Source organism: Calidris pugnax, unplaced genomic scaffold, assembly GCF_001431845.1.
Source record: "Calidris pugnax isolate Ruff unplaced genomic scaffold, ASM143184v1 scaffold69, whole genome shotgun sequence".
Lineage (NCBI taxonomy): Eukaryota > Metazoa > Chordata > Aves > Charadriiformes > Scolopacidae > Calidris > Calidris pugnax.
In genome coordinates this window covers 5,048,494-5,070,209 of record NW_015090859.1, presented here as the reverse complement: position 1 = coordinate 5,070,209, position 21,716 = coordinate 5,048,494, and the positions used below count along the sequence as shown (strand labels likewise).

The 21,716-nt window shown below is 39.3% G+C and overlaps 1 protein-coding gene across 2 annotated transcripts in view; it reads right to left on the bottom strand.

Annotated features, from left to right (window-relative positions):
- EFNB2 (ephrin-B2) overlaps positions 1-21,716 on the bottom strand; it is a 45,005-nt gene that overhangs the window by 22,351 nt on the left and 938 nt on the right. The window contains exons 1-2 of one of the 2 annotated variants that reach the window (XM_014944227.1): positions 3,988-4,077; positions 590-873 (exon numbers count right to left, since the gene is read on the bottom strand). In XM_014944227.1, the coding sequence (XP_014799713.1) occupies positions 590-873; positions 3,988-4,034 (331 nt within the window). In that variant the 5' untranslated portion in view covers positions 4,035-4,077. Of the gene's footprint in view, positions 1-589; positions 874-3,987; positions 4,078-21,716 lie in introns of those variants that run through there. The other variant, XM_014944226.1, reaches the window with a different exon arrangement.

Here is a 21,716-nt window from a genome sequence, read left to right as displayed (position 1 = left end):
TCCCAGCCAGTGTGTGGACACAGCAGGTATGTATTGCAGCTGTGCATGCTCAACTAGAGCTCACTAGTATCCCTTGTGGGGAAATTACACCGTCAAATTTGGCACCAAAGTGGCCAAAAGGTCACTGCAAGAATGGCTGGACCACTTGGAGCAATGACCAGACATCTCATGTAGGATGCCTCAGCTCAGAATGGCTGGGCCACCTTACTCTTACTGCTGGCATAAAGGCACCTGTGGGCAAGGCCAATAGCACAGCACATCATCAGAGCTGTGAGCAGGAAGCACATCATGGTTTAGCAGCACAAAACCTTCAATGTGAATACAGGACATGATATTGCACACAAAAGCAGAAGCTCTTTATAGACATAGAAGAACAATCTAATTTGGTATACACAAGCCAAGGAAAAAAGAGACAGGCCACCGAGAAGTCAGGAGTAATGTTAAAAATATGCTGGCAAGAAAATATTTTCAGAGAAAAAAATACAAACCCATTCACATTTTTCTTCGTTTCCTTATAATGTACAAGACAACATACAAAAGAATGAACAATTATATTTAAGAGAATGAACAATTGATATTTTGAACTTACATATGACGTAATAATCTTTGTTCTTCTGAAATTCCAGGCCCCAGAGATTAGGGCTGAACTCTTGAAACTTGATGGTAAACTTAACATCTTGATCTGGCTTGGCACAGTTGAGTAGAGGTGTATTGTCCTTTTTAATAGCACAGCTATCTGCTTGGTCTTTATCAACCATGTAGACCTTATAATATTCATACTGGCCAACAGTTTTAGAGTCCACCTTTGGGCATATAATATCCAGTTTGTCTCCTATCTGTGGATATAGTACCAATCCTTGTCCAGGAAGGAATCTAAAACAGAAAAAAAAAGGAGAAAAAAAAAAGGAGAGAGAGAAAAAAAGGGAAAATGTGAGACACTTGATAAAATTTCATCCAGAAAAGTAGCAATTGCAGTGGACAGAAAGGAACAAACACACAGTTTCCAAAACCAAAATGACAGGCTGAGCAAACCAGATCTTAATAGTATTGGCCTGACTCAATTTAGTATCAACGAGATGTTTATTTAGATCCTGGAAATTACAGATGGATTGAGTCTTCCCCAGTTTTGGGAACTCCAGTAGGTTTTACGTCTCTGGCAGGCACTGTTGTTTCTTCCACATTTGGCCACTTAAAATAGCTAGTATGACATCTGATGGGATATAATCCTGTTTTTTCCGCTTTGATAACATTTCTACTTTTCTTGCACATATTTTGCTAATTTTGGACATGGGAGAATGACAAGAATAATCTTTCAACCCCCCTGAGCAGCCATGTGAGAAAGGAAACATCTTAGACTTTAGGAACATCAGTCACTCACCAGGATCATGCTTACAGACCTGGGATGGACAGAGATCTACCTGATCCAAGGATCACACATGCTTCTGATAAAACACTTTTTCAAGACAGCGTGACTGCTACACTACAATGATTTCTTATCTTCATAAATTCCACCATGACTGTCATTATTTTACCTCTGTTTTCCTTTGTTGTGCTACAAGTGATACACGGATATGCTTTTGACTTAGCATAATGAATTCTTCTTACAGAAACTGGCAGTGAGCCAGTTTTGGGGTCAGACTCGATATTGTGTCTTCCCTACTCATATTAATTAGTAGGTAAACTTCACCATTTCTTCATGGAAGAAAAATATAAATAACGACATATAGTATTGATTCATTGACAAAATGAGAAGCCCTTTTCTCACAAGGACAAAAGCCACAGTAGGTCTGTTTCCCTTTTTTTTCTCTGTAAAATGTATTTCTTCCAATTAAGGCCAAGAAGTGCATGGTTTAGAACTTAACAGCCAACACAATGTCCTCAAATGCACAGACCTAAAAGCCTAACTTTCTTTCCTCTTTCTCCTGCTTGCCAGCCTTTTCCAAAGATCTTCCTTAATGGAGAATTGGCCTGAAAAAATGACTGAAACAATTGCCAACTAATGAACACCGTTCTCCAAGTTCTAGCATTTAAACAGCACATGTAGTAAATCCAGTTTATTCACAGGCAGCCTTCCTGGAAACTTCAAATTAGAGTATTAGGGCCCAAGCAGAACAAAGTTGTAGGCGTCGGTGACGTCCAGCCTCTGTCTTGGCTGAAGGAGCCTACCAGCATGTGGTAGTATTGGGGGAGAACTCACTAAATTCCAGAAAAGGATGACGTGACACCCTAAATTTCAAATCCATCATTTACAACTGCTTGCTCCCACACAATGCAAGTTTATGATCTGTGCTAATTGAACGGGATTATTTTCACTCACAAAGCCTGTGTAAGAATTATATTTGTTGTGAAGCAGCACATAGTAGGACAAAGACATGTAATTACAGATTTAGGGAAAAAGAACAATGAAATGTTATGGCAAGAAAAGCGACTGTTGATGTATAAATCACTGTGCTCTTTTGTGTTGCGCAGTGTAATTTCCAGACTACAGAAACTAGGCTTGGCCATGGCTGTTCAAACCAAGATGCACTGGAGACGGGGAGAAGCTGCGTCTCCTCCTCCAGTTTTCAGACATGCCAAAGGAATGCGGTGATCACCACCTCCCGAAAGCAGAAATGGTGAAACAAACAGAAAGTTGAAAAAGCATCCTCCTCGGAGTCACCGTCCTGGTGAGGGAGGATGGAGGGAGAGGCAAGCTCTGCAAGGGCAACGAGAAAACGGTGGGAGGAAGACCCCAGTCAGCAAATGTTCCCAAGGGAGCAGCACGGGTCCTGACTCAGGCTCTCCTCGGGGATCGACTCCTGCCAGGCAAAGGCAAATGGACAGAGTTTCTGAGCTAACCTCTCTCACCTGCAACTGACTTTACTACCTTGTCTGACCACAGCCCCATTTTACTTGGCTCCTGTGCAGCAGGGTTGTACCAGAAAGATGAAAATTACTTGTATTCCTCCGTCTGCACGCCAGGACAAAGGCTGGTCACTGTATGATCACTGCTGCAAATATTTCTTCTTGACAGTGCGTTCTTCTTTGTGTAACGGGAATGTGTAATATGAAACACATGAGATTTCAAAGAACCAGATCTTTGTTTTTAAATTAATCAATTTCAATTTCATAAATATGAAATTCATAAAATGTGCACCTGTCTGTCACTATCAATAATGTGCCTTAAAAGCTGCCCTGAAAAACAGAAAACACTGATTCTAATTTTAGATTTTGTGTATATATGTGTGTGTAATGAAGCAGTGGCACTATCCCTTCTCCATGCAAACTCGGAGCACAAACAGGATGGGTTCGGAGACAGGGTGTCAGGCAATCCTCAGAAACAGCTACCGGAGAGAAAGCACACTTGTGTGCCTTGGTTAAGTAGCCAGGAATTGCCTCATAAAAGGTAGAGGACAGAACCACCCCCAACAGACAGCTAAAACACGTTTTACAAGAGCTTTAAACCGACGCACTCAATGCACTCGTTAGACTTTATGGCAGGAGAATATTCTCGCTATGGCTCTGAAGTCTGTGCAGTTTGAGAACTAAACTCAGTAAATCTCCTTCCACTTGAGTTTCTGAACTTGTAGGATCTAACACTGATGGGATTAGGAAAGAAAAAAGGCTGAAGATGAAAGGATTAATCTGAGAACTCGATTGTATTGAAATTTTTTCCACGGTTTGCAGTTTTGATCATGACCTTTGTGAGAAAGATATTTTTCCAGTTTACTTTCCTTGTTTTCTTACAACAATAAAGCACAAATAAGGGTGAAGAGAATCAAAATGTTTCACTTCATGCATTTCAGTTTGACCACAAAATTTACAGTGGTCAAGTAATAGTAGGCATGATTATTATCCCAGCATTTGTGTAATATTTTTGCTACTATATTTTCATAAAGACTTTAAATAAATCATTTGCTGGGTACTAAGCATTTTCTGAAGCTATTGATTAAATGTCAGGAGGATTAAGACTACCGTTTTATGATCCTATTTTTGAAAATCTTATACCTGAAAAAAAAGTACAATGTATATTCAGTCTTGGTAGAGGTTAACATAAACTTCAGGATTGATCCTGAATCTTCATTTCGGCAAGTGTTGATGTAGCCTTAAGCCTCCTGGGTAGCATCAACATTTACGAAATGTTTGCAGATTGGCATCTGTAAAAATAAAGTTAATGAACTGGCTTTAAAGGTCTGATCAGAGGGTGTCTTCAAGTAATTAAAAAACTCCCCCCCCAAAACGGAAATATAATAAAGACAGAGCAAGAGGTTTTCAGAATCCTGTGACTGATGCGGAGGAGGCTGCGTTACTCCAATGGTTGCTTGGGACACTGACACGTTCTCTGAGCAGTCAGATAGTGACAGCCCTGGAACTTGCTTTCTATAAAAAGCTAACTTTCTAACTTTCGCTTTTCAGCTCTCAAGGTTCTTTGCTGGGAAACCCACATACGAATATAGGTCCCTGTACCCCAGCAGAAAGTTTGGAGAAAAGCTTAGCAAGTTTCACGACTCATTTCTGTCAGCAGTCAGATATAATGAGGCTACAGCATTCAAAGAATCTTACTTACAATTAATAATCCTAGTGCTTACTGTGAGAAAGCACAGAAAAGTATATTAAGTACAGTAAAAGCTGTACAATTAAATTAATGCACTTTCTGTCTGGTACTTTTGGATACAGAGGGCATTTTTACTGTCAGCCCAAAATTGGTGTATTGTGCGCGACATTTGACATCTGTGCAAAGCCCATGGATGTGAATCCCTCCCACACGTCCAACTAGTCATGCAGCTTATCAAATAACAGCAACATGCAGAGTTCCCAAACCTTTTTAAAAATAAGTACTGTATCAGACCAAAAATTCACATGACACAGGAACAGAAAATAGCAACACAGTAGCCTGTTCCCCACTCCACTAATTTTCTGTACCACACTTATTTTAAGGCTGAGCAGCTCCCGGCACTTATGTACCCTTACTAGTCAAAGAAGTTAAATAAATAATGAAGTTTATATTACACACAGTTTCCATCTAATTCCTTAAGAATCTGCTTCTTGTTCAGAGAAACTTGGCAGATTCAACCATTTTAAATTATAATGGGAGTTTTCCTCAATGATAAACACTCAAGCCTACCTAATTTCATAATAATAAATTCTCAAAAAAAATAGAACTTTGTTTGTCAGAACTCTTTTTCACTGAGAATATTCTACAAATCCTAACTACACAGACATTTCTGAAACTGTAAAATTATCAACGAATAAAATTTTTAAAGAAATAAATTCTTAAAAAGATTTTGTTAATCAATACTGACTGATGTAAAAATCATGTCCTCGTGCATTTCTCAACTTGCAAAACTATATATGTACACACATACTATAAATATATATATAGACACTTAGCTTTAACTATACCCTAGTAATTATAAAATAAATACAGTTTTAGAAAGTGTGTTCATACTTGTTGAGAGTCTTCTATATTTAACTGGGGAAACAGTGCCAAATTTCTGTGCTTTAATACCTTACCTGAACTAATTGGTATAGGCAGTTAGCTTTAAATTAATGTAACAAAAATAACCCTAAAAATGTGAACAATCAAGATGCTTCTTAAAATGCAGCCTGAAACCTTCTGTTGGGGAATCCTACCCACTTAACTTTATGAAGTTTAACTACCAGCCTGACTATAAAGTTATTCATTGAAAAGTTTTATTAAGGAAATGTCATGAATACTAATAACACAGTATGTTAGTCCGTTACTTGTACAAGTGCAAACTGAAACAGAATACAGAACAGCATTCGACATACAAGTCCTTACTGTTTAAAAAGAATGGTTATTAAATAGTGTGTGTATTAATCATCCGGCTTTTCAGAAAATAACAACATTCATATTTTGAATATCGTTTTGTCCACAGGAGAAATATTTAAGTGAGCCAAAAGTCCAACCAGATTGATGCAAAGCAAACAAAAGTTCCAGAAAAAGGTCCTAGTGATTTCAATGAAGTAGCAGTGCACAAATCACAGCCTGCTGAATGAGATGAAAACCAGTTTACTGATTCCTAAAGACTTTGAACTGAATAAAATTCAAAAACATAGACCAGAGCTCTCTGCAAGAGTTCTTTGCTCCATATTCACAGGGCCACATTCAGCATCATATACAAAGATATGCCATGTAGATATAAGGTATACACCCAGCTGTAAACATGAAATGCTTTTTTGCAGAAACAGTGATTTTATAGGACTGATCTCACTCCGTTTTAAATGTATTAAGTGAATGTGAATTCAATGAGAAGAGGATCAGTAATGTTGTGGACAGACAGTAAAACAAGCTTCATCAAAAAAGATTAATGTGGAGTCTCTGTCTCAAAATGGGTATGGAATTTGGTTAAAAAGAAAGGCACTACTCTTATGCGAAGTCTCTGCAAGAAAAATTACCATAGTTTGACACAGCAAGACGACAAACTGGCTTTATACACAGACTAGCAAATGAAACTTTGAAAACAGAAGTAAAGCATTTCATATTATTAAAATTCTTTTAAGTGAGTTTTGGAAGCTACTGTTCTTTGCCAGCACAGTAATATTAAATTATTTTAATACTATAATAAAGTTTTACAGAACATGCTAAATAGACATGTTTTTGAATTTAAATAAAATTTAAGAAGTTTAATCTGCTGACCTTTATTTATATGTAACATTTTTCCATGCAGTTAATGAAACTACTCATGTAAGCAATGGTTACTTGCATTAATAGGACTTGCAGGCTAGAAACTAAATGGGATTCAAGCAAATAAATAAACAAATATATTCACGCTCATCCCTTAAGATCTTTAATGGTAAGTACCACATTATACAAAGCCAGATTATAAAATACCATAACACAAATTTCTAAAGCTGCAGCTCTTGTATTTCTCACTTCCATTGGAAGGGAAGAACCTCTTTTTGGGGCTCAGGCTCTCCTGCAATAAAACCAGCAGCAAGCCCATAAATGCTTTGAAACAGTCCCCTGGAACCGTAGCTAATCTCCATCTCGGGGTTTGTGGTACCCCCTTGTTGCCCTTCCTCACCTCCAAAGGAGCCCATCTTCTTTCAGGCTACCCAGGAGAAATGCTTGCGATGCTCTGAAAAAGGGAATAGCCAAGGGTTTATTTGGTTTTAGTCACCACCCTGGACACAAAATGGTAGTGGGGCCACCATTTTGTGTGTCACAAGAAGCCATGCAAATGGACGCTGTTCTTAGTGCCTTTTCCTTGACCTATTCTTATTGAAACGGGTTGCAAAACTTCCAATGACTTCAGCAGGGCAAAAGAATGAAATATGTTTACAACTGAAATCTTAATAACCTACATAAGAATGATTCACCAGCGTTATGAAGTTTTCTCAAAAATTTAACTACATCGGGAATGAGGAGCGTGTATGAAATTTCAGCTGTTTCATTTAGCCATTCATTGTGTTACCTTTTGCAAAATACGAGAGGAAAGCATTTAAAGTACAACAAAGGATTTCTAATAGGCATAAAATAAGGATGGGCTGAGAGTGCATACACTTTTCCCCAAAGAAAACATTTTTTTGCATGGACCTGCAGGATTTGACAGTCAAATTGTACCAACACATCATAGTCCTAAAGGCACAGAGCTTCCACTGTGTAGAGACACCCACAGACACCACCCCTCTTCAAACATGTCAGAAAATGCCCTGACCGGTCTCCTAGAAAGATGTGTCAAATAACTCGTGTGACTATTGCTGTTGCAGAGATACAGGCACTCATTTCTTTGCTCCATTCAGCTTAGGGTGGTCACAAGTCTGAAAGTGCCTTGCACTTGAGAACACGAAATCTGCAGCTAAGACAAGATATTTGGCAAGAACTGTACCCCTTTCACCCTTCACATACACGGAAAGTCACCTGAAACCCGGCACCACACACGTCTCACTGGAGACACTCTAGCTAAGAGAAAATCTGGTTCCTTAAAAGCTGTGATGTACGAGGTTACGGATGTGATCTCATTCTGTGGAAAAAGTAAATAAGCCAAAGGCGGTGCCCCAAACTCTCCTCTGGGCTACCCAGTCCTGGGCTTGGGCAGAGGTAGGTGACTCTGTGATTCCCATCCAGGGGATCGTGGCATCTCGAGGTGACCACAGACTCAGGGGCACTGGGAGGCCCCTGCCCTTAGCCCACCTCTCCCAGCAGAGTCAGCGCCCTGCTTTCAGCCCCCCGGTGCGCAGCTGCCAGAAGGGTTGTGCTGTAAGACAGCGTATCTGTTTCAACTGGACGCCATCTCCGCCTGCAAGAGATGGTGCAGTTTTGCTGGAAAGCTGCCCTTTCCCCAGCTGCTTGGATCTCACTCACAGAGAAGAGCAAAAAAAAAATCACAAAACGAAAACCTTCAGACCAACTTGCACTTTACCCCTCCGTCCCCAACGTAAATCCAGGGTGTGAAAATGGATGCGTAGTTTTTGTCCCGTAAAAAAGAAGCACGTTTTCCTGTGCCCTAAAAAAGGTCTTCAAGAGCAAACACCTATATGTTGTTTTTTTTTCTCTACAACAGGAAACAAGATCTGGGCTTTTTGCACAAGAACGTGCAGCCTGGCTTGTAACATTTGCTACATGAGTAAGGCTTGAAATGCTGAAAAGATGTACAATTCGATTTTTTACCAAGGTTGACAAAGGAAATTTTTTTTAAAAATATAGATTTTATATTCAGTTTTCATACATGACCTCCACATAAAGGACTATTAATAGCAATTAACTTTTTGCATTATTGTGCAGAAAGCAATTACTGCTCTGCTAAAAGTACTTAAAGCACTAGAGAATTCTGATCCATTTACAAAATCAATTCTGGTTACCACAAAAGAACCACTAATGCACTTCAGGACAGCCTCCTAACTAAGGAGACAAAAAAAAAAAAAAAAGGATGGATATGACCAATGTTCTATTTTAAAGTGTATTATATTAACATTTCATCAGCATTTACAGAAATATGAACCCTGACAACAGCGCTGGACTTACTCAGCTTCAGCAAGCAGCAAACTTCTCAAATCATTGCTTTCTCACTGTCTCTTATGCACAAGCATGAAAACAGACAGGCACATTGTCCTTTTTATTGCATTTCAGCAGAAACATACTTTCTACACAAAGTTTAAAAACTGCAAGTGGCTGCAGTGGAGAGTAGCAGCCAATCTGTATAAATGGCTTATTTTGAGGAATTTCTGAAAGAGAAAACACTCACTAGGTACATTGTAATTAGCTGCTCTTTCTAGTTACCTCTTGACAAATGATGCATGCGGGTCTGGATGAGAGCCCAACTCTTGACCCATGCCACCACTACACGCTTTAGTACTTCAAGAAGAAACCCCTAGCTTCAGCATTCTTTTCATTTTGTTTTTCCAGAAGCACGGTGCTGGTAATGCACAACATGAGAACCAGACATGATTAGCAAAGTTGGAATTCTTTCAGAAGTGCTTCGTATAGCTGTGTCCTAAATATATCTGAGGAAAGCTTCCTGCCTTCAATTCCTTCCAAATATGTAGCATGTTTCAGGACTGGGTTAAAGGACAGAATATGGAAATACACACAGTGAATATTGTTCCCACAATGCTTAATGATACGCTTTGGTGACATTTGTAAGCCTTTCAAACAGAAAATATTCATGTGATCATTATTTTAAATATGAGAGATTATAAGCCTATTGAGAAATGCAACTTTTGCCACAAAAAATACCCTTAAAAAAATAAACATTTTTTGGATAGCACTTTACTGCCCCCTTTTGCACTTTAACATTAGAACAGGTTTCAACATGAACATACATCTGAGAAACACCGTGAAGATATGGAGTAAAACGACAGGGCATCATTTTTACACTCTAGTAGCCTATCAGGCACTGCTTTGGGGATATCTTCCACTTGCCTACACTGTAAACAAATGAAACATCTAGCTTTCATTGTCCTAAATCTACCATGGAAGAGATCAGTAATGGATGGTTTAAATTGCCATTTTCCATTTTAATCTGCATATATATGGGCAAGTGGGAAAGAAGGGGATATTGCTCATTAACAGTAATTGTCTGTGGCACAATTTTCTGAAGTAAAGATCATCTGCAACTTGAATTTGGTTTTATTCATCAGGAAGAAAAGAATGACAAAGGGCTTTCCAGTCTGAGGCCATTCATGTGTTAGCAATCCCTTAACTGAAAGGATGGGTGTATCCTTCAGAAGAAAACTTCACAGACTGGCAGGCAAGAATATTTTCATGAAAGGTGAAGACAAGAAGCCTAGACATTCAAATACCCTGCAAGCCTACAGGCATAAACCCGTTCTGCAACTCCACACTGCAATTACAGTCAGTACAGAATCCATGTATGTCTCTGTGTGTCCACATATATCTACAAAAGGTAATAAATCTATAGTCTAGTGGCCAGTTATTTACAAAATACTAATTTATTATGACAGAACCAGAGGGGGACCTGTCCTGCCCCAACCCTCAGCTTCCATTTGACAAAGCCCATGTGCTGCTGTGTATACTTATATTTAAACTTAATCCATTTTCCTCTGTCATCCTACAATTACAATACAAGTCACAATAATATTAAATTTCACTGCCTACAGCATTGCACAATTGAACCATTACTGTAATGAAAACTGACTCCCTTTGATATTAACACTGGTGTTTTCTCTCATTTGCTAGCCATGAAATACAGGAAGAGACCAATGTTGTTTTAATTAAAGAATTGTTGTTCAAAATATGCTACTGGGAATATTAAAGTAGTTCTTTGCTCTCGCAGCAAAGATAATCAGGTATTTATATGGTCTGAATTTTGGGGAAAAAAAAAAAAAAAGGAAGAATAAGAAAAATCTGTGCCATGAATTCAGCGTAACACAAAACCGCTGCTGTACTTGACTTGTGTTCACAGAGGCAGGGTGTGCCAAACCCAAGAAAGATGGCGCTTTGTTGAAAAGATGCAGAGCAGTAGTTAGAGCATGGAATGGAAAGTCAAACCAAACCATGTGTGCTTCTTAACACAAGTCACTAAAGTCTTTGCTTTTAGAAAGCTAACAGAGAGCAGCTGGCATTTGCCAAAGAACTACTTTTCAAAAAGGGCACTGTAAATCACAAGAAAGAAACAATAAAACCAGATTGTTCTATTGCGGTGCTATTCTGTGCTTTTCTCCACTGTTCCTATTACAGAAACAAATCTTATGTCAGCCACAACACAAGAATACCAACCAAAGTTTGCAGTCTTCCTTCTCTCAAATATAATTTGTTCGCACCTGTACAGTCTTGTTCCAAGACATGCTCCCAGCAAAGTCTATAAAAGAGGGCGGGGACTGTCTTGTTACTTGATGAGACATTAATAATCAGTGATTGTATCTCAAACTCAAATAAAAAAAAAAACTCAGCTGCTTTGCAGTTGATAGAAAATACATTATTGCATACCATTTGCCTGCATAAGTAAACACTGGAAGTAGAACAAGTTGTTAACTCAAAACTTGCAGGAAAAGTTATGCCAAATCAATAACAGCATTGTATGACAAACCAAGCCTATTTTGGCAAATCATAGTTATGCAAAGATTTTCAGAATCCAGTTACAACTCTCTATCACTCCTATGCAGCATCCTTTTTCTCTTTATACTAAAAGGACAGTTTTCAGATGGGAGAAAATTACCTTGAGCAAAAATCCAAATGGGAGATCTACAATCAGTCTGCACTTGCATCTCACATTAAACCCAAGACTCAGGCACTCACAAGCATGGAGATCCTGTGTTCTTACACTAAACACTAACTTTTCCGAAGTCTAACCGACTTTCAGAAGCAGAATAAAACTGGGTGGCAACTGCCACCTCAAAGGCAGTGGTAATATCTGACCTACCAAGAATCAGCTTTTGGCCTGCTGCAGGTCTTTTCAGCCTCTCAAATTAAGCTAAACTTAAACTGACACTGGAGTAGTTTGAAAATTCCTGTAAAGGTACAGAAGTGCATTCATCACTAGATCGGACATCCGTGCCACGGGTGGAAGAGTACCATCAGAGGTGTTCAGCAGACGGCCAGTGACAGCAGGAGCTCCAGCCACTCCATTCTAACCTGCTGACTATTGGCAAGCTACACAAAAATTAAAACTCGTTCCAAGCGCAGACAAAACCATAGATTCTGACATTATTTTCTGATATAATAAATAAATAAATAAATAAAGCTCCAGAGAGATCTGTATTTGTCCAACCTCAAAAAACCTTTTCACTCTGGCCTTGGTTCAAGACAGTTCATGCTTAAATTCGTCCCGCTTCAGCAAAAACATTCAGCATTCAGCACATGCTTAATATGAGCTTTTCTGAATAAGGCCAGTTTCCTGAGTCAGGCCCTAGGAGCACAGTGCCGTCTTGCTCGCCTTGGCTGTCACACGCCGATCCACAAAATGGAAAAGACTACAATGAGCAATAAATTTATGAAGATTCGGCTTTTGTTTTTCTTCAAAAAGTGCCTGAAAACTGTCTGATAAAAACTAGAAGCAACAACGATTACCACTAAAAATCGTCTCTTTTACAGTATTTATCAAACAGACTAGTAAATTTGCCTGCCAAGATGACCTTCCCTGTTCAGGTCATCTATATAGCTTGGAAATACCTTGGAAAAAGAGGCCCCCAAAAAACCTAAAGGTCAAGTGTTGTGCGGTGATTAAGCTAGACTGCTTCTGAACTAAACTGAAATTAATTAAACATGAAGAAAGCAACTGAAGTGTGGACAGTGAATGCTGTGGGACTGTAAATCTTCAAAAGGAATCAAGATGTTCCCGACTCCAAATTTACACTTTTATCCAGTCAGGTATAGAAACCAACTGCTGCTCGGGCAGTAGGTAAGCAGATGGCAAGCACCAGCAAGAAAAAGAAAATGCAAAAGGATGCACCACTCGAAGAGTCAGAAGCACAGTTATGTGTGCTTTCACCAGTGCTCACTGCATAGGTTCCTTAAACAAACTGCTTCAAACTTGCAGAACATCAAAAGCCAGATGGGTCTTCCTGAATGAATCCGCAGGCAGGGAGCCAGGATTCCCTTTTGCTGCAGAAATAGGCCTGGACTTGATTTGAGTCTTCTCAGATCTGACAGGCTGGGGTCTGGCAGAACTCCCAACCCAAAATAAAATAGCATTCAATTGCAACTGGGCTTTAACTAATAATGATAACAATAATAAATTTTAAATCCTTCGTATTAGCTTTAACATGCACTTCCCTTTACTGTGCATTGTTCACCTTTCCCAACACTGTTCTTTGGTTTGGGTACCTAAGTAAATGCACTATTCAAACAAAAGCTAACAAAACAGTGAGAAGTAATTCGCAGCATCACAGATTTTTCAGCCTAATGTTTCATTCCACTATCTAACCTACCCTCCAGTGTAAGACAAGCCATATAATTTCTCATTTTCTGTTGACACGTGTAAAACTTGGTTATGCTTTAAAGTGTACACAGCTCTGAATCTTACTAAATAAAGTTTTGCAAATCCTATTCTAGTCATTAACCATGAGACGCTTAAAAAGAACACTATAGGTAGAAAACCCATCTTATAGTTATGTATAAGCCATACATTAGGAATGATTCACCTAGCAACATAATCCTCTACCAACCTTTATCTTTTTTGGCTTGGAACTTACATTTAAAACCAGAAGAAAGCATAGGCTATTACATCAAAGTTTAAATCAGCTGCATTATAATTACCGTGCTGATACCGCAATAAACACTGGGTGTTGGCTGCCCAGGATTGCCAAAAAAGATAGAGGTCCTGCCCTTATTTGCTGTCTTTGACAATGTATATAATCACATCAAAGGAAAGTTCTCTGCATCACAGTTAACAAAAAAATAATGATAAAAAAATCTGGATGTTCTTTTTCCTCAAGTAAAATGATAGGTTTTGATCGTTATGAGAAAATTAAAATTTTGCCTATAATGAAAAAACAATTATAATGTAAAGACCTTGCAGGCTAATTTAATACTTGCTGAAAACGACTGGAGGTATTTTCATGGAGTTGAACAGGAGCTAAACAGAAGGCTTGAACATGTTTATCTACGTGTAAGTAGAAATATAAAATACTAAATGACATTTTCAAATCTGCAGTTTTAAATTATGTCTCACAATTCTGCATTAAAGTCTGCTCGAAGACTTTTGAAAATGAGGCTAAGATTAAACATGAATTCACAAGCACACACACACACACACAAAAACCCCAAGTAATTCGAAATGACACTGAAGACATTTCAAGTTTAGGCAATTTCTGTGGGCTTTATAGTTTCAGTTTTGAAGATGTAGCTGGCCTTGGGGGCGGCGGAGCAACGGTGAAAATTGTTTTTGTTCTGCCATTTTGTTTTCATACTTGGGTTTTAGAAACACACTGAGGGCAATGTGCTTGTTTTCTCAAAGCCTCTCCACTGTTTTGGGTTTGGGTTTTTTGTTTTTTTTTTTTTTTTTTTTCCTAATTAGGGAACAGAAGTGCAAATTGCAAAAAAAAACCACCCTGTGTTCGAAGGAAATCTTCCAGTTCGTGTATGGCAGTGAAAACTGTTTCAGGAGGGGAACCTGCAGAGGATTCCCTATGGGAACGGGGAGCCCAGGATGCGCTCCATAAGGAATTGCCCACTCCTTTCTGTGCCCTGCCAAAGCTGCCCTGCCTTATCTGGTACGTTTCTGAAATGTGACATGACAGGCAGGTTCGAAAGCTAAATGTTGGATAATGGTGGGCAAACAAAGGACATCGGTTTTTGCATTATTTCTTTAATTACTTTAACCCTTGTTCGAACAGAAAGCATAAGGCCAGAGTAATTCAGCTTCTCTCTTTGTCATTTGCCTGCCATAAATATGCACCAGTCTGCATTTGAAAAGCTGAAGGAGGCCGCAAGCTTGCTGGACATTTATCATGCTCTGTTCCCTGTTAACAAGCAAATACTTTAGTTGAATGGCCCATTAGCAATCATTGTCAAATGCAGAATGCAAGGTGCTTGGATGTGACCGGCCTGTAAATTAGATGAGGGTGCCCCTGCGCTTTGGAGAATTTCAGCAAATGAATTGGATCTTTTGATATAGAATTGTGAAGGTTAAGCTGCAAGAGAGGAAACGTATCTGAGCACTTCAGGCCCCGTATATTCTGCCAATCTGTTCAGCTCCCTATATGCACTTGTTTATTTTTCATTTGTTAAATCACATCAGCAGCTTGACAGTTTTGGTTCTGGAGTTCCCTTTTCAGTCAGAATTGTGAAGCTTTCCAGCTTACTATGGGGTAGGATAAGAATGATAAATTCTAGCATGTAATTAACATCTTTATAAAAAAAAAAAAGAAAAGAAAAGAAAAGAAAAAAAAACAACTTAAAAAGTGTCCAAGCCACTGCCAAACAAACAGCATGAATTCCATTTTGCCGAGCTCATCCCAGGCTCATTCCCACTAAAGAAAGACACAACTGTTATTGTAGGCTTCAGTGTTTTTTCCCCTTATGTCTAGACTCTGCCTAACAAATGCAGAGTGCTTTTTTTCCCCCCTTAGCAGACAAATGAGCAGGCAATAAAGTAAATATTTCGTTTGAATCGTACCCCTGATTTGCAAAGCAATGCTGACTTTAAGTTGTGGGTGTTTACGGTTGTCAGTTGGGGAGAAAAGCAAATCTTAACTATTTAGAAGGCTCTTTAAGAGAAAAGGCAAGGAAAAAAATCCAAGTAGCTGCCCTAGGAGAGGTATTTTACTACCTTTACAGCTGCAGATCGTTTTAAATAAATGACAAAACAACGGCTAAACTGTCTGCCGGCTGAACTCAAGGGGCTGACAGCAAACTCATCCCAATAATTTTAAGTTGGGGCGGAAGGAATGGGGGTAAGCAGATGCTTATCTCATTCATTTCTGGATTTCAGCCTGCCTTTCGGAAATAAATACCACCTAGAGACTAAGCCAGATCAATCTGGTTATCTGCAGCTTTATTGGTAAATAGGAATGGATGATGGTTTGTTTGTGGGGTTTTTTTTCCTTTATATTTTTGCAGGATGGGAAACACAAGAGATGCTGAAGCATCACCTGGCCAAGGCACAGACAATGCAGTGTGTTTATCTTTGCTGCTCCCATGGAGTGCAAGATGGAAACCACAGCCTGAAACACAGCTGAAATCAAAAGGTTTCTGTTTTCTTTCCAGATAACCCCAGTCCTACCTATCCCCTCTGCTCTCTCTTCCTTGCCAGCATGCTCCTGCCTGAAGCCCAAATAGATTAAGGCAACAAACCCCAAGTGCGGTTAATTCTTCAGAAAGGCTGCTGCTAGGGCAGGAGTTAAAAAGGAAAATCTTCCACACCTAACAATTGCAGCCATCTCAAGTTTTAATCGGTCCCCGTCTCGGCAGAAAGCAGTAAATGAAATCTATCTTTACCATATTATACACCACCAATGAGCAAGAACTGAGCAGCTTTTCTTTACTGCTTTAACCATCCCAAGCCACAAGTAGGCCTTTCATACTTTCTAATCCTGGCCCCCAAGTTTTGTGCGGTTCTCACATAATACCTTACAGCCCGGAGCAAGGCCCTTAGTTTCTAACACCCCTTTCAGAGACGTGTCATTTCTAACATCAAGCTAATCTATATGTTGCCATGGCATCACCCTTTATCTGCCTTTACATCTTATGAACTGCATGGATTTACCACATTATTTTTATCTGAAAGACAGAAAATGGTGGTTTTATTGCCATACAATCAGATTACTGCTGCTAGTTTCTCTATGCCTTTTTACCATACTTCAATCAAAAGGGATCAGTTTCTTTATACTCTGCCCTTGATTTACATTACATCTGTAAAGACCTAGTCTGGGTTGTAATCCCCTTATTAACTATGACCAGGGTTGATTTGCCTAAAAATAAAAGCAAATTGTGTCAGACCTTTTCACTTTGTTTTTGATTCGGAACTACAAAATGGATTACTAAAGAAATCTTCAGAGTTCACACGGCCGGTATAGTACTGAATTTAAAATGAGAATTAAACAAGTTAAACATGGGAGCTGTGTCAACGGTTTACATTTTCCATCATGGGAGAAAGGCTGAACTGCGTTTGTCTTTGTGTTCTCTGGCTTTAAAGAGACAATGAAGCCACAGGAGTTTTTCCAAGCTCTTCTAACACTGTCCATTTGCCATCCTCCCTTCCTCTGCTTTTCATACAACTCCCCCCTCAAAACTCTCCTCCCTTGCCGCTCCCTCCCCGCCCCCCCCAAAAAAGCTCACCTCGCTCAAGACAACAGTGTTCTGGCTAAAAGTCTATATTCTGTGGCACTGCATATTTTAATCAAAATATTTCAAGCAGTTTAACATTCCTATTTAAGTTTCCACAACGCCTCACAAAGAATGAGCTCATAAGCAAATCCATGTAGATGTATGATAAATGACCAGAAAAACAGGTTTCTTTATGTCAGCAGCCAAGGCAGGCAGACATTAGGCGCACATGAATAACATTTTAATCACTATTTTTTTCTCAGAAGAACACTTTCTTCTCATTTGCAGCAAGCAATTTCAAGTAGTGCAGGTTGCACGACACATCAAGACCAGATCCTCCAAAAAAAAAAAAAAAAAGAAAAAAACGCCCTATAAGCAACCCTGGCCCTGGCTGGGGCTCAGGGCTGAAAGGCCTGTCTCTGCCAGCCTGTCATGGCAGTCACCTCAGGCCCTCTGCTGACTTCCTATCACAGGAGCCTTGGCCGAATTTGAGACGATCCTGAGTGTCACACCTAAAGCAACATGATCTCCTTACAATTAAACAAGCAAGAGGAAAAAAAAAAAAAAAAGAAAAAAAAAAAAAGGAAAGAAAAAAAGGGAGGGAGTCATTCTTATGTGTGGGAAGAGGGAGAACTTAAGTGATTTTCGTTTGACTTTTAGTCACTGCCTTTCTAAAGGCAATTACTTCATTAAACAATGTGAAATAATGTAGCACAGCTTACAGATAACATGCTTTAAGATAATTACTATAAATAATATCGCAATTATACTCCACATATAAATGGCTGGGGAAAATAACCAGCTCAAGAATTCGGCCTTCAGTTTGTTCTGAATTCATTTTGCTAAGTCACTTGAGCTTCAGAGACCTGGCTACGAATGCCAGAGATATCAAATGGACTGGAAGCCACCACTCTCTCCTCGTTTTAGCATGCCAAGTGTCAACAGCTATGTTTTGGGTACAATTTAGGAGCATGTGTTTAAATCATTTTAACCTTCCACTCCTGTTTCTTCAGCTTGAAGCTGTAATTGCTGAGGTTAGAAAGTGCGGTCCCACGACACAGGACTCCCAAATAAATTCTTGTCTAGCTGAGAGGCTCCCAAACATGTTGTGAGATATCGTTTTAGCAAGCTCTTTGTGCTCCGGCTGGCTCGCCTGTCCTGTGAAACAACGACTGTCCATTACCTACAGTTTATCATCCTGACAAAATGTGAGGAATGTGGATGTGAAAGCACTAACAATTCCACCCCTGGTGCTTTCTCCTTTTTTCCCCTCTCTATATTAAAACCGACAAGATTAACTCAAATGCAAACTGCAGAGCATAGTTCAAGGGGCTATTCAGTCGGTAGTGAATGTGCATTTGTTTACCTACAAAAATAAGAATTTCAGATACAATGAGAAGCAGACTAGTCTGTACGCTACTGAATAGACCCTTTAACAGGGTCATCAATTGTAGTTTATTTTATCAGTTTCTGACATGTTAGCATTCATTCAGAGGCGGGCTGTGAAATATCCCATATATAACTGGTTATCAGAGGGAGAGAAAAACATCTATATAATCTAACTTAATCAGTGTCAAACGCAGCACTTGTGAGGATAACCTTCTGCATGTCACTGGGGAGAACCGCTTTGCTTGTCGGCCCCCAGCACGCAGGGAATAACGACACTGAGGACATAAGCAATGGTTTTTTGAATGGGATTTCTCTACCGTTTGACTAAAAGGCGCCCCATAACACTACGTGCCATCCTGTGTGCCAAAGGCGGTGGCTGAGCCCTTGTGAGGTGAAACTGAGGTAATCCATGCTATCTCTATACATTGTTTATCTTGGCAGAAACAACACAGGCAGAAAGTCCCCCATTAAAAAGTGTCAACAGGAGTTAAGTCTACAGAGCAATTTTTCCTCTGTGTTTTCAAGATCATGAGATCTAAGGTTCTCCAGATGATGAGAAGTCTGTAAAGTCTACCAAAACCATCTGCAACAATGACGTTTAACCTCCCACATAATAAAGTCGCAGATATAATTATTTTATGCATGTCACTTAAAACACACCTCTTGTGATCTGATCGAGGCAATGAAAGCAGATCTCTAAAAAGGGAGAGAGGGGGGAAGAGGGGAGGGAAATCTGTGTTCAAACAGCTACCGCATGCTCTCCAGCCCAGCCACCTGCTGGAAATTATAACCTCTAAACTTCAGTGCAAAACCAATTCAGTTTATCCCTTCACCTTAACCTAAAATTTATTATTTCATACTCTATATTAACCTGACTAACAACTTCTCCCAGCATTTAATTGCCTACCTGTTCAGCAGATTTATGTGTTGAGGCTTTCAATAGAGTTAAATGCACAGCTTCCCTGAATAAATTAACCAGCACCAAAGATAGTTATTATTTCAAACCTAGAAAGGAGCTTTATTATTATACTACGCTAAGACCCATTTCAGCAGCTTACTTCTCGAGCTAACATTCAGCTTGAATCCAAACCGAGGACAACCTCGTCTAAGGAGGAATTATTTGGTATCCTTCAGGCAAACAATTGTGACAAGAATTAGGAAGAAATCCTGCTCAGAGGAGTGGAGCTGTCTCACCGGCAGCAATATAGGTAATGCATTTGTAAGCTTCCTCAAACGATGGGCCTCCAAGTGGCCTATAAATCACTAGCCCCAGCAATTGAAAAGACTAATTTTAATAGTGTACTTCTTCACTGTGGTGATTAAGCCTCAATGAATCACTCAAGAAAACTCAATTACATCAACAGCAGAACCTATTTTTAAGCGTGCATTTAAGTTGAAAAAAGTAATTAGATATTATCATTACATCTACCATTAACAACATTCAAACCTTTTTTTTTTTGTAATCAAATAGTTTAGAATTAGCCAAATGGAAATACAACTTGTATTTGATAAAGGAAGCGTATCCCCAGGCACTGTAAGATGGGTTGAATTCAGCTGCTCGGGTACTTTCATTTCACTGATGGCTAATAAAAGCTATCAAGGTAAGTTAAAAAAAAAAAAAAAAAAGCGAAAGCAGGTTGGAGCTGGCAGCAGAGAGGCCAGAGCAGCGGGCTCTTCTGCATTGGAAGAGTGACCTCTGTAGGCATAAAACCATCAAGGGCTGGGGATGCAAAAGCCTTCCCCTTCCTCCAAGGCTGAACCCAGCCTGTTTTCCACCAGCACAGCAGGCCCACTAATGCAATGCAACCCCAGCTCCTAGCCTTTGACTTTCGAGAATTCAAATAGCATCGTAAAGCCTGCTTTATAACCGACCGGGTCGCTTTATTCTCAGATGCCATGTCGTACCTCTCTTAAGCCCAAGAAAAGCTTTAGCTATGTAACATCATAAAAGTGCAGAGCCAGAGACTGGAGCTAAACTTGGTGTTATTTTAACTAGCTTCCCACCTGGTGCGTACATTAAATGATTTATCACGCAATGTTAGAAATAAAAACACTGAACAGAGCAGCCCACAGCATTCCTGTCAGTTTCTTTTTTTTTTTTTCTCCAAGAAAGGTGGGAAAACTTTTATCTTCTATATAAAGAAATCCTATAGACACATCAAATATGTCCATTATTGAAAAATACTGGCAGAAACCTGCAGCCAGTTCTTCCTACAGCAGGAACAACGGTAGGTAATGACTGTAACACAAGACTACTTGATAAACTTGAAATGCTACTTCCAATTCAAACTTTGAAATCACCAAACTCTTGGAGATCCTGCCACCTACACAGAATTAATCCCTGATCCAGGAAATACTCCATTCTTCTTGTCTCATCACCACGTAACATTTCCTCTAAAAAGTCCCCTGGGAAAACAAGATGTGTACTTACTGGATTTAACAGGAAATTCTAAATTCAATTAGCAAAATGCATATGGTTTGCTTGTAAATATATATAATTGAACATGTAGCATGAGTTAAAAGAAATTTTAACCCATTTCTGGTGTAAAACTTCCTAAGCTCATTACAGACTATTTCTTCCTATCATGATTTTTATTCTCTAAAATAGTGGTTTTAATCACAAAAGTTCAAAGGATTTCACAACTGAACAAAGCCAACTTTTATTTTGCATATCGAAAATGAAAGGAGACAAAAAGAGAAGTAGAATTAGTTTTTCATCACTGACTGACTTCTCTTTAGAAAGGCGGCCCACTTTCCAAAATGTTCTTCTTCCCAATAGAAAGAATTTTGTATATTTAAGTAAAGAAGTTTGGTTTTTTGGTTTTGTTTTTTTTTTTTTTTTTTTAAAGGATATGCTTCTATTTTAAGAGTGTGCTTTGATAGTGAAGTCCTGGGAACGCATGTAGTTTTTTGCCTGGGTTTGTTAATGAAGAATGACACTAAATGGCTGTGTGATGGGTAATGCTTAGTTCATTACTCACTGACATGTGCCTTGATACCATCAACTCCACAACCAAATTTAGCCCTGTTATAAGCAGATGTAACTTCGCTGGAGTCAATGGGATGAGTTTGCATCTGCAGACGGAGAAGTTGAAGAGGATCACCCTTCCCTGGCAGCCCAGCGCGGCCCTGCTCCGCCGACCTCCGCCGCTGCTGC